Raw genomic sequence first — 24969 nt, forward strand, 5'->3', positions numbered from 1 at the left:
GGATGCCAGTTGCTCGAAATAGCGCAAATATTCTCGTAATTATGTTTTATTGCAACTTTATGCGAATGACAAGTAAGAAACTCAATACTATTATACTTACTTATATATTGTACTAGCGACTCGCCCCGGCTTCGCACGGTTTACACAAAACCTTAACAAATTGTACACCTAAACCTTCCTCAATCACTCCATCGATAGGTGAAAACCGCATGAAAATCCGTTCATTCGTTTTTGAGTTTATCGCGAACATATAAACACACAAACAGACAGACGCGGCGAGGGACTTTGTTTTATAAGGTGTAGTCTTCGAGCAACACGGAAGGCGGCATTCGCACTATTTCCCCTCTGCGTAGGTACAAGATGGACTGATCTAGCGCGGGTAATAAAACTAGTTGCGCTCGGATTTTCAACTAGACCGAGTCCAGTCACGCGAGTGAACACAGCAGCAGAAAAAATGCCTAGTTGCTAAGATATCGCTTGGGCCCCTCCCTTCCGACGTGTCGGAAGCCGCGCGGTGTTGCTCGAAGGGTGTAGTGATCGTTTATATTCTACTTTATAAGGGTCTATGTTCAGCAGTAGATTAGGCAAAATGAAGTGAACACGGGGAATGCTTGGAACGGTTTTTAATAGCTCACTGAAGCGGACCATTAAGGCTCCATCTTCACAAATAACGATAAGGGTGGAGCCATATACATGGCGATATGACATTTTTACACGTCATTCTTATACTGTAGACTGTAGCACAGAATAAATAATAGTACTAGGTACAGAAGACTCACTCTCTAACAAAACGCGTCTGTTAGGATCAGCACAGATATGGCCGCTAGGTGGCGACAGCGCCACGCGCGGCTTATGGCTTTCCCCAAAATTGGTGTGGAACGGATGTACTTTTAGCTACCTGTAGCAAAGCGACCTGCGCGAACTTCGAGTCAGCAATTGGCGAGAGGTCGCACAGGACCGAGAAAAGTGGCGCTGTCTTGTGTCGGAGGCCAAGTCTCATTTTGGGTCGCTGAGCCAACGGAGTAAGTAAGTAAGTAAATTGTGGTAAAGGTCACTTTAGTGGACTAAACATCAAAAGTTAACGACCCGCCTCAATGTTATCCATTTTATTATTATTGACAACGACGGGACTTAATTGCGTAAAATTAAGTTTTAATTGTAAGCTAATAAACAAGACCAAGTGCGGGTAGTTCGAAACGCCTGATGTTAGATGTTAACTTTAGCCAGTCTTCTCCGAGACCACGGGGACAACGCCGTCCTCAAAACGTCGGACTTAAATTAAAAACTTAATTTTACGCGATTAAGTCCCGTCGTTGTGAATTAAGGATGACTCACGTTAGACCGGGCCGTGTCCGACCCGGAGCTTCCGGAGCTTCGTTTTCTATGGAAAGCATCACGTGATCGCCTGTCATGTCATAGAAAAGTAAGCGCCGGAAGCTCCGGCCCGGACACGGCCCGGTCTAACGCGAGTCATCCTTTAATGAGTAAAAATCGTGAAAGTTTAAATCAGTATCCCTTTTACTTTATAGTAAACGAGCAACAGCCGCTTCGCTTATCGCTGACAATACGACCACCGCCTTAGCTAAGAAATTAACACTCAAAGGGGGATGATTAAACAATTCACTGTGAGTAAACAAGGCACAAAGTTACTAATTTACATACATATTTCATACCCCCGGAGGTGAAGTTGGTGAAAAGCCTGTAAATTGTAAAATATAGGGGTTTCGGGCGAAATTGCCAACTTAACCCATAACTGCGGGTACCTACCCTTTCCAGCCGCGAGGGAGTTTACTAAAAGATGACAAAAAAATCAAGATTCGAATCGATTAAGTTACTAAAGAATTTAGAGAAAGGCCTCAAGATTGCTAATTAATAAAAAATTTTGGCAACCGTAACCGATTTCTAAAAAGCGCTACGATTTTTCAAAAACTCTGCTAGCTTAACCTACTGGCCCCGTGGCCCTAAACCACTCTCAACCCAGATGATACCAGTATTTAATAGGGGATATTACTGCAATGTTCTGCCGCCAGAGTGCAGCACTAAGCTAGCTAATAAACCATAGAGTAACTTATGCATACCGTGCTTTAAACTGATTTTTGACAAGATTTCACAGACAATAAAATCTGACATTTATGTATCAAGGCGGTTAGCGGTGTTAACAAGGGCCTACCGGGAAACGCGAAAATCGAAATTTAGTTAGAGTCAGACCGTGAATAGTCTGCAGCGATTTTGATAGCCCACGCAGTGCACGTGTCATTTTAAACGTCAAACTTCTATGAAATTATGACGTAGAAATAACACTTAGACATCGGTTACACGCTAATTCTGGCGTCAGTTCAGTCCATCAGTCTGGTCAGACTGACGGGAGAATTATCGTGTAACACGCGGACTGATGGACTGATGGTCTGGACTGATGAAAATTTAAATTTTTAGATAATTTTCGTCAGTCCATTTTGAATGACAGAAAACTGATAGGAGACTGATCGTGCAGATCGTGTAACCTGTTTGTGTCAGTCACCATATTAGACAAGACTAAATGACTGTGTTGCGTTCTGTGTCCAAACGGCGACTGTGTCGTAATTTTATCAGTCTGGACTGATCGTCTAACCGTGTCCATTTTCCATCATTCTGGCATCAGTCGAAACTCGAATGGACTGATGGACTGAACTGACGCCAGAATTAGCGTGTAACCGATGTCTTACACTGCGTGGGCTATCAAATCCGCTGCAGACTTTTCTTGGTGCTACTCTATCTGCCTTTTTATCGCTCGAATATGCAAGAGTGATAGAGAGGTTAATAGTTAACGAAATTTCGATTTTCTTGTTCGCGAGAGACAAGATTGTGGTAGTAGCGCTCCCTACGCAGAGTTTCGCGTAATGTTCCCTATTGTCCACTCAAAAGCAGTGAAAAGGTCTCTTTGTTACAGTAATTGACCCGAAATTACCCCGTTTCTATTGCGAATTACTACTGAACCATGTCCCCTTGATCATATCGAATACAGGCCCCAAATTACATTTCGATTTAAGACAAAACCAAAATGTCCGGTCCCCAGGCGAATCCTACACAAACTACTCCCGGAGTCCGATTCAGATGCAACGGTTTTCGATCGATATTCGTGATATCGATCACAATCATCAGTGCAGGCGAAATGTAGTGAAAGTAGTAGTAGTTCTACTCTTTATTGTACAAAAATACATACTAGTAGCTCGCCCCGAACTGAGAACTCGCAGTTAACCAAAAATTATTATAAAGCGATTGACTTTGTTGCACCTACTTAGGTATCGTATAGTGCGTCATAAAATAGCAGAAAATAAATGAGAGCACCACTTTCTACGTAACTGACACATTTTTGTCGTAAAATGGCAACAATTTAGTATGGACATTTTTGAGTTCCATTTTATTAAATTTCTACTATTTCATGTCGCACTATATAGGCTGCAATGGATCAAAAATCGGCTGGATTTATTGCAAGGTCTGTGGAGCCCTTGACTGATAGATTTAAGCAAAGAGTAGTATGTACATATAATATATAGGATAAAGAGAGCCCTCTCGTGGAACTTTGCATCCATTTTGAAGTGCCATCTGTAATTCTTAACCAGAAATCAACGTCAATATCAGGGGGGGAGAAGTATAAATAGCGTCTAAGTATGTTGCGAACGTAAAAACCTTTGACTTTCAAGAAAGGCTTCAGGATATTTATTAATACACGAAAACAGATTAGATACTTTTGACTGTTGATGTAAATAAATTACCTATCATACACGGCTGGAATAACAAACAATTGACCACGAAACACAATTACACGCAGCAGGTTGTGAATCTACCCGCCATAATTTTTCTAAATTTTTTGGTAATAAAGTTCTCAACTGTCAACTGTGATGGCGTATGAAAACTTTGTTTCTTTTGACATTGTAAAACTGAAAGGATTTTTATTTATCTGAATTATGTCGTAGTACAGACAATAAATGGGGTGTTTTAATAACAAAACTTCCGTGAGTGACCCGTATTAATATATTTAATAAATGGGGTGCTATAATATTTTGAGTTTTATTTGACAAAGTTGTTTTTTGTGACAATCGCCTCCATGGCAACGATGTCCATAAATAATCTGTTCTAACAGATGTTTTTTTGTTTGATCCATGCCTTAGATACAAGACTTTTAAGACGTTCTGACGAATTAAGTGAAGCCATATTAAAAAAAAGTTTAGCGTTAAGTAATATAGATGTCGCTATTTTTTCGAATAAAGTGCTTTATATACGACTGTCCCTCCCCTGCATTTAAGTCATCATAGAAATCATAGAGATTAAAATAAACTGTATCTGTGCTAAGCCGAAATATTTCCTATCAAATGTCAAATGTCAAATATTATGTTATCAAACTACACAACGGGAAAAATCGTCAGGTGAACAAGTCTGCCGTGGCTGAGCATTTGCTGGAGTCAGGACCAAACCACTGGATTGAGCTGCATAACCCTAAAATCCTTTCCAAGGATCGCCATTTCTACAGTAGAAAAGTGCGAGAAGCCATTGAAATCAAAAAACATTGCAATTTTAATCGGGACGAGGGTTTTAAGATCTCATCCACATGGAATCCAGTCATTAGCAAATGTAAGCGGAAACGAATATCGACAGTCGATAAATCGAATATCGTTAGTGTTGTGTGTCGACAGAGTAACATCCCTAGTGCGCAAAACGTTCAAACTGATAAACAAGACCAAGTGCGGGTAGTTCGAAAAACTCGCGCGGCTAGAAGATGTTGATGTCAACTTGAGCCAGTCTTCTCCGAGACCACGGGGACAACGTCGTCCTCGAAACGTCGGAGGTAAATCTTAAAACTTAAATACGCGATTAAGTCCCGTTGTGTAGTTTGATAATGTTTAATAATCGTAAAAGTTTAAACCTATATTATGTTTATATTATTTTATTTTTATCTTGCTAATTATATCAAAAAGGTAAATTTAACCCTTAATCAAATAACGGGAAATTATTTTTCACCTCAGCAGCTCGAACAAGGGTACTTTGCTTCTTAAAAACAGTGAGCAAAATGCGATTTTGCTCACTGAGTCATTTTGTCTCACTCAGTGAGCAAAATGCGATTTTGCTCACTGAGTGTGTCTCACACAGTGAGCAAAATGCGATTTTGCTCACTGAGTGAGACAAAATGACATTCAAGTGACCTTTAATGTCATTTCAACATGCGGGGTCTAATACAAGTTCGATATACTTGGGTTCTATTATCTCTGTCCCTCTAGGTATGTTCTCACTGCTTAGGGTGAAAAATTTTGTGTACTACACGAGATCAAAGTTATTTACATCTCGTGCGCTTTTGAATCCCTTACTACGCTCAAGATTCTAAATTAGATTCACTCGCTACGCTCGTGAATCTATTATAGAATGTTTCGCTTGCACGGGACTCAAAATAAGCACTCGAAGAAATATCAAACTTTGATCTCTTGTTGTACAAATAACTATTCCACTTCATTCTAATTTTATGAAATATTTTTTATCTTTTTAATGGCAGCACTCAGCGATACCAACCAAACAGATTTAAAATTTTAGTAACATTTAGAATTTAAAAAATGGTAACACTTTTCTAATGGCCGCCATTTGTGACCATACCTCAAAGTCAATGTCAGTTGTCGTGATTTTTTTTGCAATAACTACAGTTTTTTTAGTGTTTTGAGGTTAAGTGCGAAAAATATCTGGTAAGTGCATACACTGAATACTATCATAAACTAGACTTATTTTCCCTGTGTTTTTTCTCGAAAAGCATTGTGACAACGATATGATTTAAGCCAAGATTTTAAGGTTTTAGTAAGTGGGAAATTATTTCCCATTGTTTGTTCCTGAACTTACGATTTACAAAAAATTGGTAGGTTTTTATCAAGTGGGAAATTATTTTCCAGTGTTTATTCTCCACCTAAATTTTAATTTGTTTCTATGTATAAAAATATATGCTCGTTTGTCTGTTACACAAAAAATCTGTCTTCTTTTTGTTTTCTTTTTTCTTCCATTTATTTCTTTGATTTTTGAACATAACGTTAAAAATCATACTTGAATTCCAGGCAAAGCCGGGGGCAGCTACTAACTAGTAAAAAGTTCGTAAACGTATCGGACAATGGGAAACTATTTCCCACCTCAATCAAAATTTTGCTATTCCGTAACGGATAACGGGAAATTATTTCCCACCGCAAAACCCCCCTTTCCCCCCACTTAAATTTTTTAAACATATTTTTTCGTAATCTACGCACCCAAATTACCTAAAAACCATTCTTAGTTTTCAAAAATCTCATAAAAAGTGTTCCGTTTGATTAAGGGTTAAAAACGATATTATAAAAGTGCAAACCGAGCACTTTCATTTGATACTAAATTCGACCATGTTTTTTGCAAATAAAATGACCAGAAGGCCTCTCACAAACAGCTTTTTGGCCTTCTAAGCTCTTCTACCTCAATAATCCCTTGATCGGGCCTGCTCATAATTTAATGACTAAAATATAATGCCCTCAACTACACGTTTACCCAATTTCATTTAAATTAGAACAAATTTACTTAAGTTATTGAGTATCAAACTATCTTCTGACAGTTCAGCTTAAAAACATCGAAATGCCGGGACGTGCCGCTAGCCAGCCGCGTGATCCAAGTCGAATGTAAGAACTTCGCTTCGCTTCGCTAGCTCGTTCGATTAAAGATAACATAAAATCGGTAAGTACAAACGCGAACTTATCCCTTTAAGGGATCTCTTCCAGTTAACCTTTGAGTATATGAGAGGAGAGTGAAAAGAGGATGACAAATGTAAAACAAGGTACCAGAAAGATAAAGGATATAAATACATACAAAATTTATAGGATAAACATATATTACACAAAAAGGAATGGGTAAAATACACTAAAAATTAGAAAGATTTATAGCAACTATATACAATAGAAATATAGACAAATTAATCAGTCAGTTCAGATAACCATAGCTTCTTTAACCTCTCCTTGAACGACGCAACCGACCGCGACCGAACCGAAAGTCGCGCGTGAGATGCGCGCCAATTATCAAGGTCTTATCAAAACCAACGGGTCTTGAACTCAAAACCATAACAAATTGTAAATTAGAATCGATTTCCTTATATTTAACGGTCCCGATATTTAACAGTAGGTACTTAACATGTAAATACACCTATATCTGTACAAAGTTTCAAACTCCCCGCAGCATTAAGTCATTTTACTTTCATGACTTGTTAAGCGATCACTCTTCTAATTACCCCGTCCGTTGCTCGCTGCGTTTGCCTACGTGGCAGGGATAGGTTTTCGAGAGGAGATGTAAGGTGAAATTTGGGTTGGGTCGATTGGGGGGTTGAGGCCCAGAGGAGGGGTGTGGGAAAGCTTTCGATGGCAAATAGTCGTGCGGTGCAAAGCACAAGCATAGTTTTTTATGTACGTCAGCCGACAAGAAGACAAGCCTGATGGGAGGCGGTCACCATCACCCATGGACATAAGCAACATCGGAGGAGCCACTTAAGCGTTGCCGACACTTGAGATCCCTGAATACCCGCTTCTTGAATAACCCCTTGTCGTAGCGCAAAGGAATACGTCAGGAGGCAACAGATCCTAGTAGGTTAACGATACATCCATCATCAGGATGAGTTTATTTGGCTATAGATATATGGCAAATTGGCCACCAAAGTAAAGTACATGTTGTGCAAACAGCAATCTTACTCTTAATTGTCCATCGGTGGACCTTATGCCGTTTGTAATAAGGTTTACGAGCTGTCAGTGAACAGTGTGAGCGATGGTACTTAAGGTGGCCACTGACGAGCCTTCCAACAGTCCAAATAGCGTGGCTGCAATACAAAATCGGTCCGTGAATGTCAAAAACGTACAATGTTTAATATTAGGATGCCGTCCATTTGGATGAATCCATTGTAACGGCATCCATTTGGAAGGCTCGTCAGTGGGCTGCTTTAGTGATAGGAGACGGTGCCGACTTATCTGCCTAATATTATATTACTACCGTAATGGCAGAAAATTTAAATTTTAGCCACGTTTTCTTTTGTTTAATCTATTTTTAAGACCTTTTAAATGAAATTTTATTGTATTTAATACGCTTGCCGCTCAACACTCGAGGCCTCCAGTAAAGGACTATGAAAGCGAATATTATTGAATTTGAAACGTCCGTTTTAAAGTTACCGCTGCATCGATCGAGCTCTTCTGCAAAGTTTGAGGAGTAAAGGATGACTCACGTTAGACCGGGCCGTGTCGCCGTGTCCGGGCCGAAGCTTCCGGCGCATCGTTTTCTATGTAAAGCATGACGTGATCGCCTGTCATGTTATAGAAAAGTAAGCTCCGGAAGCTCCGGCCCGGACATGGCCCGGTCTAACGTGAGTCATCCTTAAGGCAGAAGTTAGGTCGTGTAACTTGAACCTACACAAGGTAGGTGAGGCGTATTAAGCCCGGTGGGTAGCAAGGCCCAGCATTAAAAAATAACAGTTGCACCAGTATTATTCGTTCAACACTTTACGCACACATAGAAGTAGCAGATACAAAGAGCTGGCAACAACGACTTGCTTCGGATGCGTCGCTATGTTGTCAGCAGCGTCCATACGGCGTCCACAGTCAGAACGGGACGTCGCGACTGCCCTTGATGTAATTTTGTTACAAAAACAAAGTTTGTATTTGTTGTTTCTTGATTTATTTATTTTTATACCTAAACAGGATATATTTTATATGAAGTAACAGATAGGTACTTCAATTTTGGAATATTTCTTTTGCTCGGGTTAAACAATAACTTTACGCCCCTGTAAAACAAATAACTATTCTTCTATTCTAATAAAGAGTCTTTATACGAAGTTCAAGTCTCGGTTATCAAATCATTTCCGTTGCAAATTGTCATCTAATTTAGATCCCATCAGGGGATGAACTTGCAAGGACACTGAAATCACTCTTTTTGTGGGGTCCCTAACCAAAATAAATTCGTTCCCGATTCCCGATACAAACTACTTTTACTACCTTAAGGGGAAAAAATTCTTAAACGCTGGAATCACTTTGCTTGTATTTTAATAAAATGCAATCAAATTCCAAGGCACAATTACAATAAAGTGGAGACGTTCACCTAATGCGATCGAATCAAAGCGTTGGGTTTATTTTGATGTTATTGTTTGATGCAAACAACCCGGATACGACGCAGTGTAATTGCCGCCATAACACTATAGGTAATTACGCTGAAAATTGTCTTCATTTTATCTGACAAGCCAATTCGACCGTACACTCCTGTACACTCACATTCGAATGACATATATCACTACCTTATAAAATAAAGTACCCTGACGCGTCTGTCTGTTTGTGTGTTTGTATGTTTGTTCGCGATAAACTCAAAAACTACTGAACGGATTTTCATGCGGCTTTCACCTATCAATAGAGTGATTCTTGAGGAAGGTTTAGATGTATAATTCGTTAAATAATACGTAATAATTAAGAATTAATCATAATTGTTTAGTTATCGTGCGTCTGGCCCACTCTAATAGAGGTACATGTTCTGATTGTACGGATAACTATGACCGAAATACACGATATTTGATTGACATCAGTTAGATGTCAGTCTGGTATCAGTGTACGTTCGAATTGACCTGTAAGTCGAGTGAGTTGTCATACTTCAGAGCGCATGCGTGGGGGGGGGGGGGGGGGAGGCGCTAATAAAATAAGCTACTTCCCCCCGGCCGAGCAAACTTTGAGAAGCTATGCATTTTAATACTTTGCATCATGCTTTAAATGCAAACAGTTTTAATATACCTTTTTGTTTTTTTTCTCAAGTCGTTTTATGCACGCAGTTCAGACTGCAGATTCTAATAGAATAAAACCGGCCAAGTGCGAGTCGAACTCGCGCACGAAGGGTTCCGTACCATCACGCAAAATATGGCAAAAAAACCACGTTTGTTGTATTGGAAGCCCCAGAGGAGCCCCACTTAAATATTTATTTAATTGTTTTTAGTATTTGTTGTTATAGCGGCAACAGATATACATCATCTGTGAAAATTTCAACTGTCTAGCTATCACGGTTCATGAGATACAGCCTGGTGACAGACAGACGGCCAGACGGCCAGACGGACAGACGGACAGCGGAGTCTTAGTAATAGGGTCCTGTTTTTACCCTTTGGGCACGGAACCCTAAAAACAGCTTAAGTAGGTTGTCACGTTAAAACTAACATACGGTTTGTAATAAAAGTCCATCAGCAAAATAAAGTTATATTAAGAAAATAAATTCTACACTAACCTCCACTTAGCGAGCTTAACTGCGTCGTTTAAAACGGTTATTACTTCTTAAAACCAAAGATTCACTGATTCTTTAAGATGTGTAAAATGTCCGTGCTTCGAATTCGACAGCTTCTTTATGGGGGCCTAGCCAAGGTGATAATCGTACAGTCAGCTGCAGAGAAAAGGTAACAGCATAGAAGTTTGTATGCAAAGGTGTTAAGCGAATCAGATGCTACCAAAAATCCATACTAATCCATACATTATTTAAGTTTTTATTGGCATTTTCTATCAACGATTGTCATCTTGGCTAGGCCCCAGTTCTAGTCTTGCTCGAAGGGGTGAGTTTTTCCTTTTCTCCTTAATTTTGAAAAACATTTTTAATAATATCACCCGCAGACGCTTGGTACAAAAATAGTTTCTAAAAAACATATTAGATAGGTTTTTTAGTCAATTCAGATTATGTTTTTTTTTTTTAAATGGCGGAGCTCGCAATTTACAGAGACACTATTTCTTAGAGTTTACACTTCTTTTACAATCAATGCATCTTTGTTAAAACTAACGCCCCAGAGTAACTAATGGGGGAACCGTGTAGAGCAACGGATTTATGGGCCAAGTTCCAGATCCTGCTCCTAGCGGGATACCATGGAATTATGCTGTTAAGGAAAAGTATGGTTAAAATTATGAAAGTACTTAAGGGATTTAAAAACACCGTGACGGGATTAAGGTTGATTCTAATTTGGTTTTTCCTTTGTTATAATTAAGGGTTTTTTTAATGTTAACGTTAATCCTCGGCTTGCACTGTCACAAATGTTTCGCACCAATGAATAGGGGGCTTCTGTGCTGCCGTCTACAGTTCACGCACGCTCCCTACAGAAATTCCCAAGATCATAGAAGCCCAACAATCGATGGTGTGCATGCCGCGGCCGCTGCTGGAAATAGGAACCATTGCGAACGCGGACTTCTGGCCGAAGGGTGTGGTATTTCGGCGGTTCCGTGGAAATCTGCCGAATCCTACACAGAACAGGTGACGCAGCAAAAAACAAAAAAAGCAAAGTTTTGTCGCCAAAAATATTTTTTGATGATTAGTTGTTCAATGTTGCTGCTAGTTCCATTCCATTATATAAAACATACTTAGTTCAAGCCAGCCATTTCCGTCAAAAGAAGAGTTGACTTTAAAAAATGTAGGAGCGATTGTTTTCGCTTCTTTTTCTACTGACAAAGTGAGTTTGCCAGAATATATTTCGTAATTTGCTCATGTGAAGTAAATATAACATGCACCAATTAGGCAGAAAGCTGGAATTAGCGTAATTGCAGGCGCGGCCGGTGACGCCAATCTCTCAAACGGTCGCGAGACATGCGTGCCCAAATATTACATGACTAACGTAAACCCGCGGCTTCGGCTGCGTAGGGTTCTTCAAAATAAGAAACTACTTGTCCGGTTTTCCGGTACTAACTCTTATAAGAAATAATCTTCTATTAGGCCCAGCCATACAAATGAAAATGCAAATTTGCCACTGAAATGTGAACCTATAAATCAACTATAGTGTAGGAAATAGTTGATTTTGCGTTATTAAAAAACTTAACGAAACAAAGCAAAAGCAACTCTGTTCCAATTGAATATGATTTAAATTTCATTGAACTGAATAAGTACTTTAGGACCTTGGACCTTAGGAGGATAATACCTTAGACACTAGCCTAGGAAACACTAGTTTTCGCAGAGTACCTAATATCTTGCGCAACGAAGCGTGCCATGACAATAATATATTTTTATATGATACTTTGCAAACAAGCAAACAAACGAGGCGCCTTATGGAAAGCGGTCACCGTAGCCCATGCACATAAGCAATAACAGAGGAGCCATTTAAGCGTTGCCGACCCTTGAGATCCCTGAATACCCGCTTCTTGAAGAATCCCATGTCGTAGCGCAAAGGAAATACCTCAGGATGTAACTCATTCCACATTTTGCATGTTCTGGGAAGAAACGAGCGAGATGCCTGCAGCTAATAGGTACTTCTTATTTTAATGAGTAAGATATTATTGTAGGTGACCAAGATGAGTCTTCGCCGAGTCATAGGGCGCGGAGGGCTGCGGCCCGCAGTCTGCGCCGGTCCGTCAACGCAAGCTCCTGATGATACTCCTCGGCACGGAGTGAAACATGCAGTCGAGCGTTTTTCGACTAAAATACGTGAGTGAACCGTTTTAAATATATCTTTAATACGATGGGTAGTTGCAACGATTTTGATAACACACACACATGTGTTATTGTATCATAATTTCATAGAAGATTGACGTTTAAAATAACACTTGCACTGCGTGTACTATCAAAATCGTTGCAGACTTGTCTTGGTCTAACTCTATTACATTATTATTGTTTGACCTAGGAAAAGCGTAAGAATAATCGTATCATACGAGTTAGTGTAAACAACAAGCGAGACGGATAAGTGAGGGCAAAGGAGCGAACTAACAAAAACAAGTTGGTAAAGTTACCGCCAAGTCCGGGGACAGCTTGCTGTCGTGAAGCTTTGCAGCCATGTTTCTACCAATCAATTTACTGTTTTCCTGTGATTGTTTTATTTGCTTTTCGTTTATCAACTGTGTGTCGTTGCATAATAGTTGTCGTACCGCAATAAAAGACTACACACTAGTATTTTATAAAATCGTTATACAATGGAGAGCTTTTCAGTCGAGTACCGTGTTAAGACCACGAAACTTGCTGAGTGCTGGTCTTAATGGGTACGAGATTGAAAAGCTTGATTATATCACTATTGTATACTATACTTTTTCTACGAGTCAACCAAAATAATACTTTAAACTAGTAGGTACTATCATAATATTTAGATAAACAAACCAAAAGTATACAGCTAAGATACTCGAGCAGCCGCGATACCTTCATTTCATACTCGTACGCGCCCCGGCCGTCCTCTTTCGTCCTCTTGACCACGGCGAGCTGTGTTTGGTCAATTACATTATAGTTGACTAAACCGTTTCGAAATGAATATTATAGACATTATAGTTGAGTTAGCCCATACATTAAAAGTACCCAATGGTATACGAAATCTTAATTCAAGTATTACAGTCGACGAGTAGAAAAAACCTTTTCATATCTCATGCTCTGAAAGTGGGTCGTTGTTGTTCTAAAAGGTGCGCAGAAAGTGATACGTTTATGCTCTAGCGCAGAAAAGTAGTGTACTCCTCTGCGTCCCCGTCCCACGAACAACTGGGTGGAAACAAAATGGAAAAATAGTGTCTTTATTTCCTCGCTTGGAACAATTGGTAATTGTTTAATTTTACTAATCCCACGTTGATCCTTTTTTTATAAAAAATGATGTAAGTAAATTGTTAAAAACAATTTTTTCTTGTTTCTTTCGTTGAACTTTCATAACAACTGCATGTTCGGAACCTGAATACATTATGTTTGCTGACGACACATGCATAATAATTAACGCAGACAATTTTAATAATTTAAAAATAAAAGCCAACAAAGTTATGCATAAGATTGCCCAATGGTTCTTATCTAATGGCATGCAACTGAATATTGACAAAACTAATATTATGCACTTCCAACTGCGTAAAAATGTCGAAAGTCAATTTAATATTGTTATAAATGACGTTAACCTACCTCAAGTTGATCAGGTGAAATATTTAGGTTTCACGATGGACTCAGGTCTAACATGGTCACCCCATATAGACGCAATTTGTGACAAGCTAGCATCTGCTTGTTTTGCTTTATCTAGACTTGCACCCACCCTCACACCTGACAACCTCAGAACCGCCTATTTTGGGTACTTTCACTCAATATTAATCCAAGGTGTTGAGCTATGGGGTACGTCAGCAGACTGCGACAGACCGTTTAAACTACAGAAGCGGGCTCTTAGAATATATCACCGTTTACGATCTAGCTGTAATCTCACGCTTACTATTCCGCCTAATAAGACGCGAACATATGCAAATTCTTTTACGGTGCGCGCTGTGAAGTTGTGGAACGAGTTGCCCCTGTCGCTCAGGCGGTCCCAGTCTGTGGCGTCACTCAAGGCTAATCTGAAGAAGCTTTGGCTTTCCAATCAGCGTGATCTGGTTAAGTACTAAACCTTTATTTCTACTTTAAACTTGTATATATATATATATATTGTATTGTATGTATGTATGCTAGTATGTATTTTATGTATTTTTATTCTATAATATTATTTATGTATTTTATGAGTTGACAATACGTTAGTTTACTTTTTCTAAATATTACTGTACATCCCGTAAGTTTGTCTATCTGACCTGACTGGAGTTTTCCTCTCATCTAATCGAAGGTTAGCTGGAAGAGATCCCTTATAGGGATAAGTTCGCCTTTGTACTTCCATTACTGTAATTTATTTTTGTAAACCTGTGTTGTGTACAATAAAGTGATTACTACTACTACTACTACTAATATCTGGTAAGGCCTACGATCATCCAGCTCAAGCATTATTTAAGGAGCATAAAATCCTCACCCTGCCTTGTATCTTCATATTGATGGCCTGCCAGCATGTGAGGTCCAATCTGGACCAATACACAACGCGCGGTCAGTGTCATGGTAGAAATACCCGGGGTGCACACCTGCTACTTGTCCCGCACCGCAGACTCGCTAAAGCCCGAAAGTCACTCGCTGTCCTAGGTGTCAAGATCTATAATACCTTACCTAGTGACTTAATTACCTCAGCGAGCGATAAAATATTTCTTTATAAACTTAAAAAAATGTTGATTGACCTGTGTTGCTGCAGTGTGAATGAATTTATTTTAAGAAAGTGTGAAAAATAACATTAGATAAAAAACTGAGAACTTAATGAGTAAATATAATAATTGTATTCATGATAATTAAAAAATTGAAATTCTATTTACTCGATTTCGTAAGGCGGGAACCAACAGGAATACACCAAAAATATTTTTTTAAACCTTACACTTGCGTAAATTAGCAAAGGCAAAATCTTATACAGCCACAGTTAAACCTTTGTACGATATTAAATTGGTTTTTAAAGTTATTTAGCACTATATTCATGAAAATAAAATAAAATACAAGATAAAAATTTTGTTATATTATTAATGAAATAGTTATTTAATATTTAAAATACTTTTATTATGTTATTACGTGGTGCGGTGCGGTCCGGTAGCCTGTTGCGGCTTTTAGAACGAAAAAGTATAAAATTAAAAAGTAAGAGGCAATCTCGCTGATTTTCATACTATAATGTACAAACCATTTTAAAATTACTGCAGTGTGTTAAAAAATGTGTATTTTCGTAAATATTGCAATCTAAATGATTTTCGCTAGGGGTTATTAATCTTTACACTTGTAAAGTCTCCGATTGCAAGTAAGTCCTAATGAAAAAAATCATGGCCGTAGGTCTATTAGGTACTTCAAGTGCTGATTTTCCGAAATTGCCTTGTCTTGTTTGGTTTCCTCGCATTCGATATGAAAAGTAGAGTGTTTAACTCGGGTGAAAGGCACCATTTCCGTCTCGGACTATTGGCGCTCTCACTGCGTTCGAGCGCCAAACTACCTCGACAGAAATGGGTGCCTTTCAACCCTTGGTTAACAATCTACTATTGACAGTTGCCAATCCCATTCTTATTGGCGCTGCAATATTTTGCCGTTGCCAAATCGATGTAGAGTTACTCCTCCTCCTGACACCTGTCTATGTCTAATGTTACTGTTCTATGTAAATTGGAAAGTGTGTGAACCGCCTTGTGGAACGAAGGTCGACACACCCTCGAGTACATGTAATTATTAATTATGTATTGTAATTTGTACGTACCCGTACGTGGGCGTTTGTGGGGCGTAAATAGAACACAGCACCTACTTGGTGGCCTTTTTAAGGATCCGTATCCGTAACTGTTTAACACAGCAGACAGATACCGCCTTGTTAAAGAAATAGGGCCCGAAAAACATTGTACCTAGTAGTCTAAAACACGTTTGATCGCTTGTCTGGCGAGGCTCCCGACCGAGCTGCCAGCGACCATTTGGCCGCGAGCCTTCCCTAACAGACTTGGCCACCAGAACTATGGAATTGACAAAAAAATATTCTCATATTGTAAACTGGTACTTAGTACATTTTGCATTTGGTTAACTTTGAGAGCGGAATAATTTAGAAAATGGTGAATATCTACTAAACTAGAAAAGCACTTTCTACTGTAGCAACGGTAATATTATACTTGCAGTAGTGTAAGTGTTGCTAATAAAGTGGATATGTAGTGCTTCAGGTTTTATACATACACGGTCATTTTTGGACCGTTAGCCATATTGTGCGAGGTGATTAGGTAGGCCATACTGAACAACTTTTTCTATGGGACCAACTCTCTCATAGATTTTGGTCGAGTGGATGTCGACGTTTTTTATGGGAAGGCAAAATTTTTTTTTGGAATTTAGGGGTTGGTCCCATAGAAAAAGTTGTTCAGTATGACCAACCTAATCACTTCGCACAATATGGCTAACGGGTCAAAAATGACCCTGTATTTGCCATTTTCAAAATGACCCCGCTTTCGAAGTTACCCCAAACATCGTATAAGTACCTATGCATGTTTAAAAGTAGGTACCTAATCATCGGATATGAATATAAACAAAGATATAACTTTTCAAAACAATAGGTATAATGTCTTATTATTTCGTAAAATAAACTTTGTTTGAAATCTATTTAACCTAAATAAAAACTAAAAAGTTATAAATGTTTTTACTTTAATCTAAGAAATTCCTATACAGAACTCCCAGCGGAAGGCCACAAAAGCCCAAATCTTCGCGAACATTCATCAGATTCAAAATCAAACTTGGCCGAGCCGAGGGATATCTACTCGTAGTGCTGAAAAACTTCGTCGTCTGCAACATTCATTAGGTACGTTTATTCAAATACTCTCTTTTATTTGTGTTCACTTCCATAGACTCCGTATCTTGAAGAATCAGTAAACCGCATACGTTACATGAACACCCCACTGTCCTCCTTAGGGTTGTGTTTTAATTTATCGCCACTCGTTGCAAATTTCCTATTTTTCCCACTTGTATCGTCTTTGTTCTGCAGAAGATGGCTATTCGAGCAATATACAAAATGAACCATAGAGACTCACTTAGAGATAAATTTAAGGAAATTGACATAATGACAGTGCACTGTCAATACATTTATGAGAATATTCTGTATGTACATAAAAATATTGTAAATTTTAGGAAAAATTGTGAAATTCATAATATTAATACTAGAAATAAACATAAGCTCGCAGTGCCCTTCACTCGGCTCCATAAAATTAAAAAATCATTCATGGATAATTGTGTAAGATTTTATAATAAACTTCCAAACCATATTACTGAATTATCTATTCATAAATTTAAGAATTATGTAAAGCGTAAACTTATTTCTATAGCATATTATACCACACAAGACTACATGAATGATATTACAACGTGGGATTAATTGTTATTCGAAATGATTATTTATTTATTAGGTATATTTGATTATTGACGAGGAAATGGATATTCCGATGTAATACTATCTACTTCTTTTGTTACTTATGCTTTTTTTTTGACATTTAGATTTTATTCTAGAAATTCTAGACTAGTATTTTTTTTATACAATCTTTTTAATGTTTGACGATCCTTTTGTGAAATTTTTAGTGTTAAATTTGATGATGATGATGTATAATAATCCAATTTTATTATGGAATAATATTAACATCAATAAATTGCTCTGATAATTAGATTAAGATTAATTACGATTCATAAGAGCTTGTTGCTAGGCCTACATGAATAAAGTAAATTTTGTTTGTTGTTTGTTTGTTATACTATTTCAATACAACGCGATGTTTTGACTAACTTTTTTAAACTAATACTTCATGTGTAAAATTGCAATTTATCCTGCAAGGACCAATGACCAAGGACCTACTTTAAATTCTTGTAGACTTTAATTTCTTGATACCTATTTAAGATCATCTCAAAAAGCAACTCAACTCAAAATTTATGGTTATTGAGATTTAAAAAAAGTACCTATCCTTTAATTTTTTTTTTCAGATGCGGCCGAATTGCAGGCACCATGCGAAGTGGTCTGTGTTTCTATTATATCCAATGCCGCATTTGAAGGCGTGTCACGTGCGTCAGGGGTAAATAAAATTACATACACGAATAAATTTTATTTACTACATCGCTGCAGGCCTGAACGCTTTTCTAAACTTTCCATACATAGCTCTCAATGTATCGTGCATATCACGCAGCCTCACGTCTTAGAGGAATGTCTACGTCAGGGACTAGGAAATAATGAAGACTGGTAGCTCGAGGCGGCCTCTAAAGCGGAGGCCGTGGGTTCTAAATTTAAATCTGAAAATCTTTATTTCAGGCAACTAGTGGCCCATACTTAAATAGGTACCTTAAAACTAGCATACATATTATAAAAATATATTTTAAAATTAAACACCACAAATCACATTATGCTTGCGATGCATACGCAACCCCGCAGTGTCAAGGAGCCGAAAAAGAAAAAGTAGAAAAAAATGGCGCGGAATTCATATTTGTTACGGGAGGACAATCCTTGGCGTCTACATTTTTTAAATTTGCCGCCTTTTCCTACTGACGGAAACGGCTTGCCAAACTATATTTCGTTGTGAAAGCTGCAATCCCTTGTATATACCATCACGCTCCGCGATTGTTGCGCCGTTTAGGGTCCTAGCTAAATTGGTTGTTCAATACTTACGCTATAGAATTTCCAATTTAGCAAAAACCCTATATGGCATAACAATCCCGTGTGGTGACTGTACATACAATTTTAGGAGGTAGTACATAAATGGGCATATAAATTTTCTCTATTAGTACATATAAACTAGTTTTCCTAAATGCCTTGGTTAAATATAATTTTAACTGAGTTTTTCAGTCAAAACTAGCAGACAGTAGGTACATTAAATATTGATAGCTCAGTATTAGTACCTACTGTAAATGATTACGGTGTGAGGAAATCAAAAAGTTATACCAAATTACCGGTATGCAATAACTATAACTGGGTGCGTAGCCAATATGCCAATCGTTTACGCTCCGTAGCGAACGAAACGCAACTGTCACTGTCGCAGTAATATGGAGGAATGAAAGAGAGAGATGACTACGCTACGCTACGGAGCGTTAACGGTTGGCATGTTAACTAAGCACCCTGACCTCATGTTAGCCGGTCTGGTGCTATGCTGCAAGATTTTGTCAATTGAACGTTCTTAAACTAACTTGTCTCTGTCCTACATAATACATTATGTCTGTGTATAAAAGCTAGGAATTCCAATATGGTGGAATGCCTTTCGTGCAACGCTAAATTGTTCGGCTGCGGCCTACAAACACCACTATTGCGACACCATGTTTCAAATATTGAACGGTAGTTATATAGCCCGCTCCACACTCGTCCGCGAATCGCGGCGCGAAGCCGCGAACGCGAGTGTGGAGACTGTGGAGTCTAATTCGCAGATCTGCGAAATCATTATAGTTTTATTATAAGTTATAGCACTAAACAGAGAAGAATCGAATGGAAAAAGAGGGGGGAGGTCTTCGCCCAGCAGTGGGACACAGTGGGTTCTGAATAATAATTATAAATTACTAAGAAAAAAAAACGTAATTTTTTCACAATTAAATGATTTTCGTATTGAAATCTTTAAAAATCGGACTTATATTTACCCGGGTCTAATTATTCGGTTTCTTCTGCCATTTTCGATATATAATTGATAAATAATTTTATATGATAAAGCACATTTTTGAATTAGTATCTGAAATTACTACTTTTGATGAAATGAGTAATTACTGACACCTATTAAGTCATAATTATGTTTACTCAATCAAAATTATTTATACGTAATAAAACGGTCGAGATTCGCAATTATAATTGCTATAGCAGCACCTAAAAAATCTAATATGATTTTAAACCAATAATGTTTATAAAATGATACCACATAATGGAGTCTCAATTACCTACTGATCGTCTTGGCTGATCTTAGTCTTCGGCACGTCGAAGTAAAAAAATAAAAAAACTATGCGTTTTCTAAAAACGAATTGACTCTCTTTACGTACTGAAATATCCCTCACAATGGTTATAAATCACATTGCAATCGCATGAGTAGAGCCGGAGCAGCTAACAACTTTCGGATCAGCCCTCGTATGTTTTAACCCGTGGAGCGCCCTAAACAGACACGTGTGCTGGTAACTAGTATAGGAGTTCCATACTACGGTAATTCTGGGGCGCTCCAGGGGTTAATTAAAAAGTTTACGAATCAAAAACTTAAAACGTAATTTGTTACAAGAGCCATCTATTGGTGAATAGTAAAGTTAATCTGCAGCTGTCAATGCAAGCTGTTTCTACTCGCCGACAGAGTGCACTAGCAGTAACACCACTAAACAAAACAAACTTATGGCGGTTATAAATAACGTCATTAAGTGTCAATGTCAATAGAGTTGTAAATATCGATTGAGTTAAACTTTGTTTATTGACTTATCGATTATTTTTAGTAGCCGGTTCAAATCGATTTCAAATAAAATAAATATATAATAATCACATTTACAGATTTTTTTTTAGGTAATGACTAATGACGTAAAATTTCGAAACTGTTTTAATTAATAAATAGCTGACTTAAGGCTAGTATCAGCTATATATATGCATCATCATGTCGACCAATAGATAGATCTTGATCGATAGGCATTCATTCCCTGGCCCTGGACATATACTTAACCTCTAGCTTGGCTTGGTCTGACTCTAATCTCTTCAACGCATCGAATACGTTTACAGCTTTATAAAACATGTGCGCTGAGCTAACGTTTGCATATTAACTTTAGTATGGTTTTCGTTACTTTTAAACTTTCGTACAGCCATTTCAAAAATGTATCGTAATTTTCGAGCCACTATCTGTCACTCTAATTACGCCTTAATTGGAGTAAAAGAGAAAGATGCTCGAAATTCGCGAACTTCTGTGATCGCGGTAGGCCCTCTGATGACCGTCTCGAAGATGCGGGCTGTGAGCAAAGTGCGTGGGTGTGGGTGGTAGGTAGGTGCGACGTATTTATTCGCGTATGTAGGGAAAAGTTTTCGAGTTTACAACCCGCACGTGAGGTTCCTAAGTTTCACGTTGAATAAAACGTGACATACCTACAGCAAAGATTCCATTGGGATATATTTTATAAGCTGAATCCTTAATCTTTTGTTTAAGTAATATTGAGAATCGTTGATTTCAGCAAGTATACATTTAAGGAATCTGCCAAAATAAGCTTACAAGTAAGGGTGATATCAAGGCTAAGGGTGCCGTTGCGTCGGCGTACAATATTATTCATTAGATGAGGGTATAAGAATATATTATGCCGTCGCGCGACAAAAGCTTTACGAGTAATTGATTGAGTGAAGACGCGGCGTCATAACAGTCGTAACATACGGCGCGGCATTAATGGGGATGTAATGTCGGCCTCGGCCGGCTGCAGGGTGCAGGGTGCAGGCCTCGGCGGCGGGTGGCGGTGCGTTATCTCGTTAGCTCACTGCGGCGCTCGGCGCGCCCTCGGGCCGCGGAAGTAGGGCAGCTCGGGCCGGGCGCCGCCGCTGCCGGCGGAGTGGCGGAGTGGCGGAGGTCCCGCGCTGGCGCTCGACACTCGCTCGGTGCCGCACGTCCCGCTCGAGCCCGCAGTGACGCATTGCAGGTGCGCCCCGGCCGATCGGCGCGCGCCGCTTGCCCGTCCGACCCGCACCCGCCCGATATAAAACCGACTATCCTTTGCGGATCAAAACTAATCCCGTGCCGTGCGTCCCGAGACATGGACTTCCACGTTCGCGAGATCCGCATCTGAAAGGAAATTACTATAGTGATAGTGCAGTGCGAACGATTCCTAGGAAATCGGATATGAAAATACGGTGAATCGAATACGATATTCGGAACGATTCGCGGCCGAGTTCGGAGCGCGCCGTCGGGAGTTTCTCGGCGCAGCCGCTCGCGCGAAAGGGGGCGGCAGTATCGTTTCAACCGTCGGTCCGTGCGGTCGCTTTTGCGGCGTAGTCTGTGATTTTTTTAGTGTAGCTCCAGATAATCCAAGTTAATCTACAATGGTGAGTGTTATTTTCACTCGGAGGTGTATAAAGTGAATTCGGGGGATCTTTCCGCACCAGGATCAGGGTATATTTCGGGGATGTGGTGTATCGGTGTTTATAGTGATGACGGCCTCCATTATTGTGACGGCCGTTTTTTACCGCATTGCGGATCGCCGATTTCGCCGGGCTGGCGGCCGGTTCGGGAGCCGGTCTGGAGCGAACGGGAGGCCTGGCCCGGTCAGGAATCCGGGACGTTGGTCCGCTAACGACCGTTACTGTCTCGAGAACTGTCGCCATAGTTCCGTAGGTGGTGCCGGTGTCGTGACGTCGCACTCTGTCAAAACTGGTCAACAGCAGCTCTAATATGGCGTTCGCGGTGTGAAACAAGTGGTTCCGTGCAAGAATCTACGAGGCTGCGTCGCGCCCTAGCGGCGGATCGATCGGACGGCCCAACTGTCAAACGCCCGTTGACTCATCGCTCGCACTGTTCCAACCGATATTTTCATACGCAATTCGTTATTAAAACTAGTTCTGCTGTGTATCTTCGTCGTCCGAGCGAACCGCGGCTCTGAACAATGGTAATGTTTATGGAAATGTTGTTTTGTGGTTAATTGCGTTGACGTTTGGTTGTCATGCGAGGCGGCCGGTTTCCTGCCACTAAACCAAACCGTTTCGTATTGTTTGGAGCTTTCTCTGTCATGGAAAGTCGTTGACAGCTCCTCGTCCATATTTTACTCTTAAAAATCCATAACAATCCCTAAATCATGGTCATTTAACTTGCAATCCAAGGTAAACTTGTTTTGTCAGTATATAGACGGCTTATTTGGAAACATGATTCATATTACAAGTTGATATGTAGAATTGGTTGAAGTTTCCTACTTAAAACTTACTCTGCTAGGCTCTAGTTGTCATATTCTTATTTACAAGTAAATATATTCAAAGGATATCAGTACATTGTTGTAGGAAGGTCACAGAGGATTGTTATGCATTCATGGCGGTCGTGAGAGTCAGATAGAGCTAGTTTTTGTTGAGCTAACAATGATTCTAGATGGTTGTAATTGTTGGGCTGATAATTGTACTGGTTGTAGATTTGTTGACGGACTTTTTGTATTGGGAGTCTTCGACAATTCTATTGTCATTTTACTTATCGAAGCCAAAATTGAAGGATTGATATCCCTTTCCTGTTTAATTCACTGTAGCGTGAACCCTACTGAGCTGGTTTTGATGAAAAAGGTCTCATTTGAGTAATTATTACACCTCTAGTGGCACAGGCTATATTTTTAATCTTTCATATGTGTGTGGTCAAAAATCGTGAAACTTGGTTGTGCTGTATAGAGCAGAAAAAAGAAATAAATGCTAAAAGATGACTAAAAATTTAGTCAGGAACCTTATTATACATACAAGAGTTAATACACTTCCAAAAAGGAGGAAATAGGGTATTTCATCAATTACTGGCCACACTGGTTATTGAACAGTGGTTCAATAACCAGTGTGGCCAGTTATTGACACCTTATACTAAAATGAATTCTGTTTATAGGTGATTAGAATTCGTTTTTAGTTTAGGGAGTCCAGTTCTTAACCAGTGGGCAGTAATTGACGATTTACCCTAATATGTCTAGTTGAATTATACTTTTGGTCTGGTTTATTTGTTAGGTTCAAATATGTATTTAACGGCTAACAAACATGTTTGTAATTGCAGTGATATCATGCATGATTCAACCACATGAAATTTGTATGTGTGACATTCCAGGATGTTTTCATATTTACACACATATAGTGATTCATTGTCCATTTCTACTGTAATTTTTTTTAAGAATCTAAACACACACTGAAACTGGCCAACAGTTGACAGTGGTTTTAACTATAAAACTCCCATGAGACGAATTATATTAAAACTAATGTGTTAGGGTGGTATTCCACCTGTCCAATGTGTATTTTGCCTCACATTTTGCTTGCTGAGAGAGTGAGATGCAATGACATTGGACCGAGATATTTGATAGATGGAATACCACCCTTGCTCACATATTATCCAGTCAATTAAACGCTCAACACATTTCTACAGTCGCTGATTCTCAAAAGCGGATCAAAACATGTCAATTTCGTTTTTAATAGTTGATAGTAGTATTACATTACTAAAATTTTCCTAAATATTATCATGCTAAATGAAAATATGACATCATTCTAATTTGTTACATTGTTAATCATCTTTTTGGAATGTTTAATCAATTTACTTTTATCAGTGCCAGATAATGGATTGTTGTAATGGAGTTATGAGAATAATATAATATATATAATTTTGGGAATACCAAATTTTTCTGATACTGTAGAGTTGCTAGAGACGAATTAACCCTTTAATGGTCCAGATTCAAGAAAATTCTCGATTCAAGCCTGATTGCCTTTTTAAAGTCCTAAAAATCTTGCATAAAAAAAAACAAAAAAAAAAAATGTTATAGGGTGGTAATTTTTGTCATATAATATCTAAGTGTGCCCCATAAAGGATTAAATGCCCCATTCTGATGTAACCAAGTGTGTACAGGAGACTCGGATTAAAACACTAATACACCCAAGCATAGTAGGAAACAGCTACTTAACAAGAGCCCTGTAGTTGCAAAGAACACTATTAGACGGTGCAATCTGTATAGTGGTATTTTCTGTTTAGAAAACTTACATAGTTATCTGTATGTTTCTGTCTTGTCTTGATTTATGGT

The 24969-nt window shown here is 38.9% G+C and overlaps 1 protein-coding gene across 2 annotated transcripts in view; it reads left to right on the forward strand.

Annotated features, from left to right (window-relative positions):
* Positions 1–22000: 22000 nt before the first annotated feature.
* The window catches only part of LOC134794459 (calmodulin), a 40200-nt gene continuing 37231 nt past the window's right edge, over positions 22001–24969 (forward strand). Inside the window, exon 1 of one of the 2 annotated variants that reach the window (XM_063766274.1) lies at positions 22001–22279. In XM_063766274.1, the coding sequence (XP_063622344.1) occupies positions 22277–22279 (3 nt within the window). In that variant the 5' untranslated portion in view covers positions 22001–22276. Of the gene's footprint in view, positions 22280–22706; positions 22840–24969 lie in introns of those variants that run through there. The other variant, XM_063766276.1, reaches the window with a different exon arrangement.

This window comes from Cydia splendana, chromosome 10 (assembly GCF_910591565.1).
Source record: "Cydia splendana chromosome 10, ilCydSple1.2, whole genome shotgun sequence".
NCBI lineage: Eukaryota > Metazoa > Arthropoda > Insecta > Lepidoptera > Tortricidae > Cydia > Cydia splendana.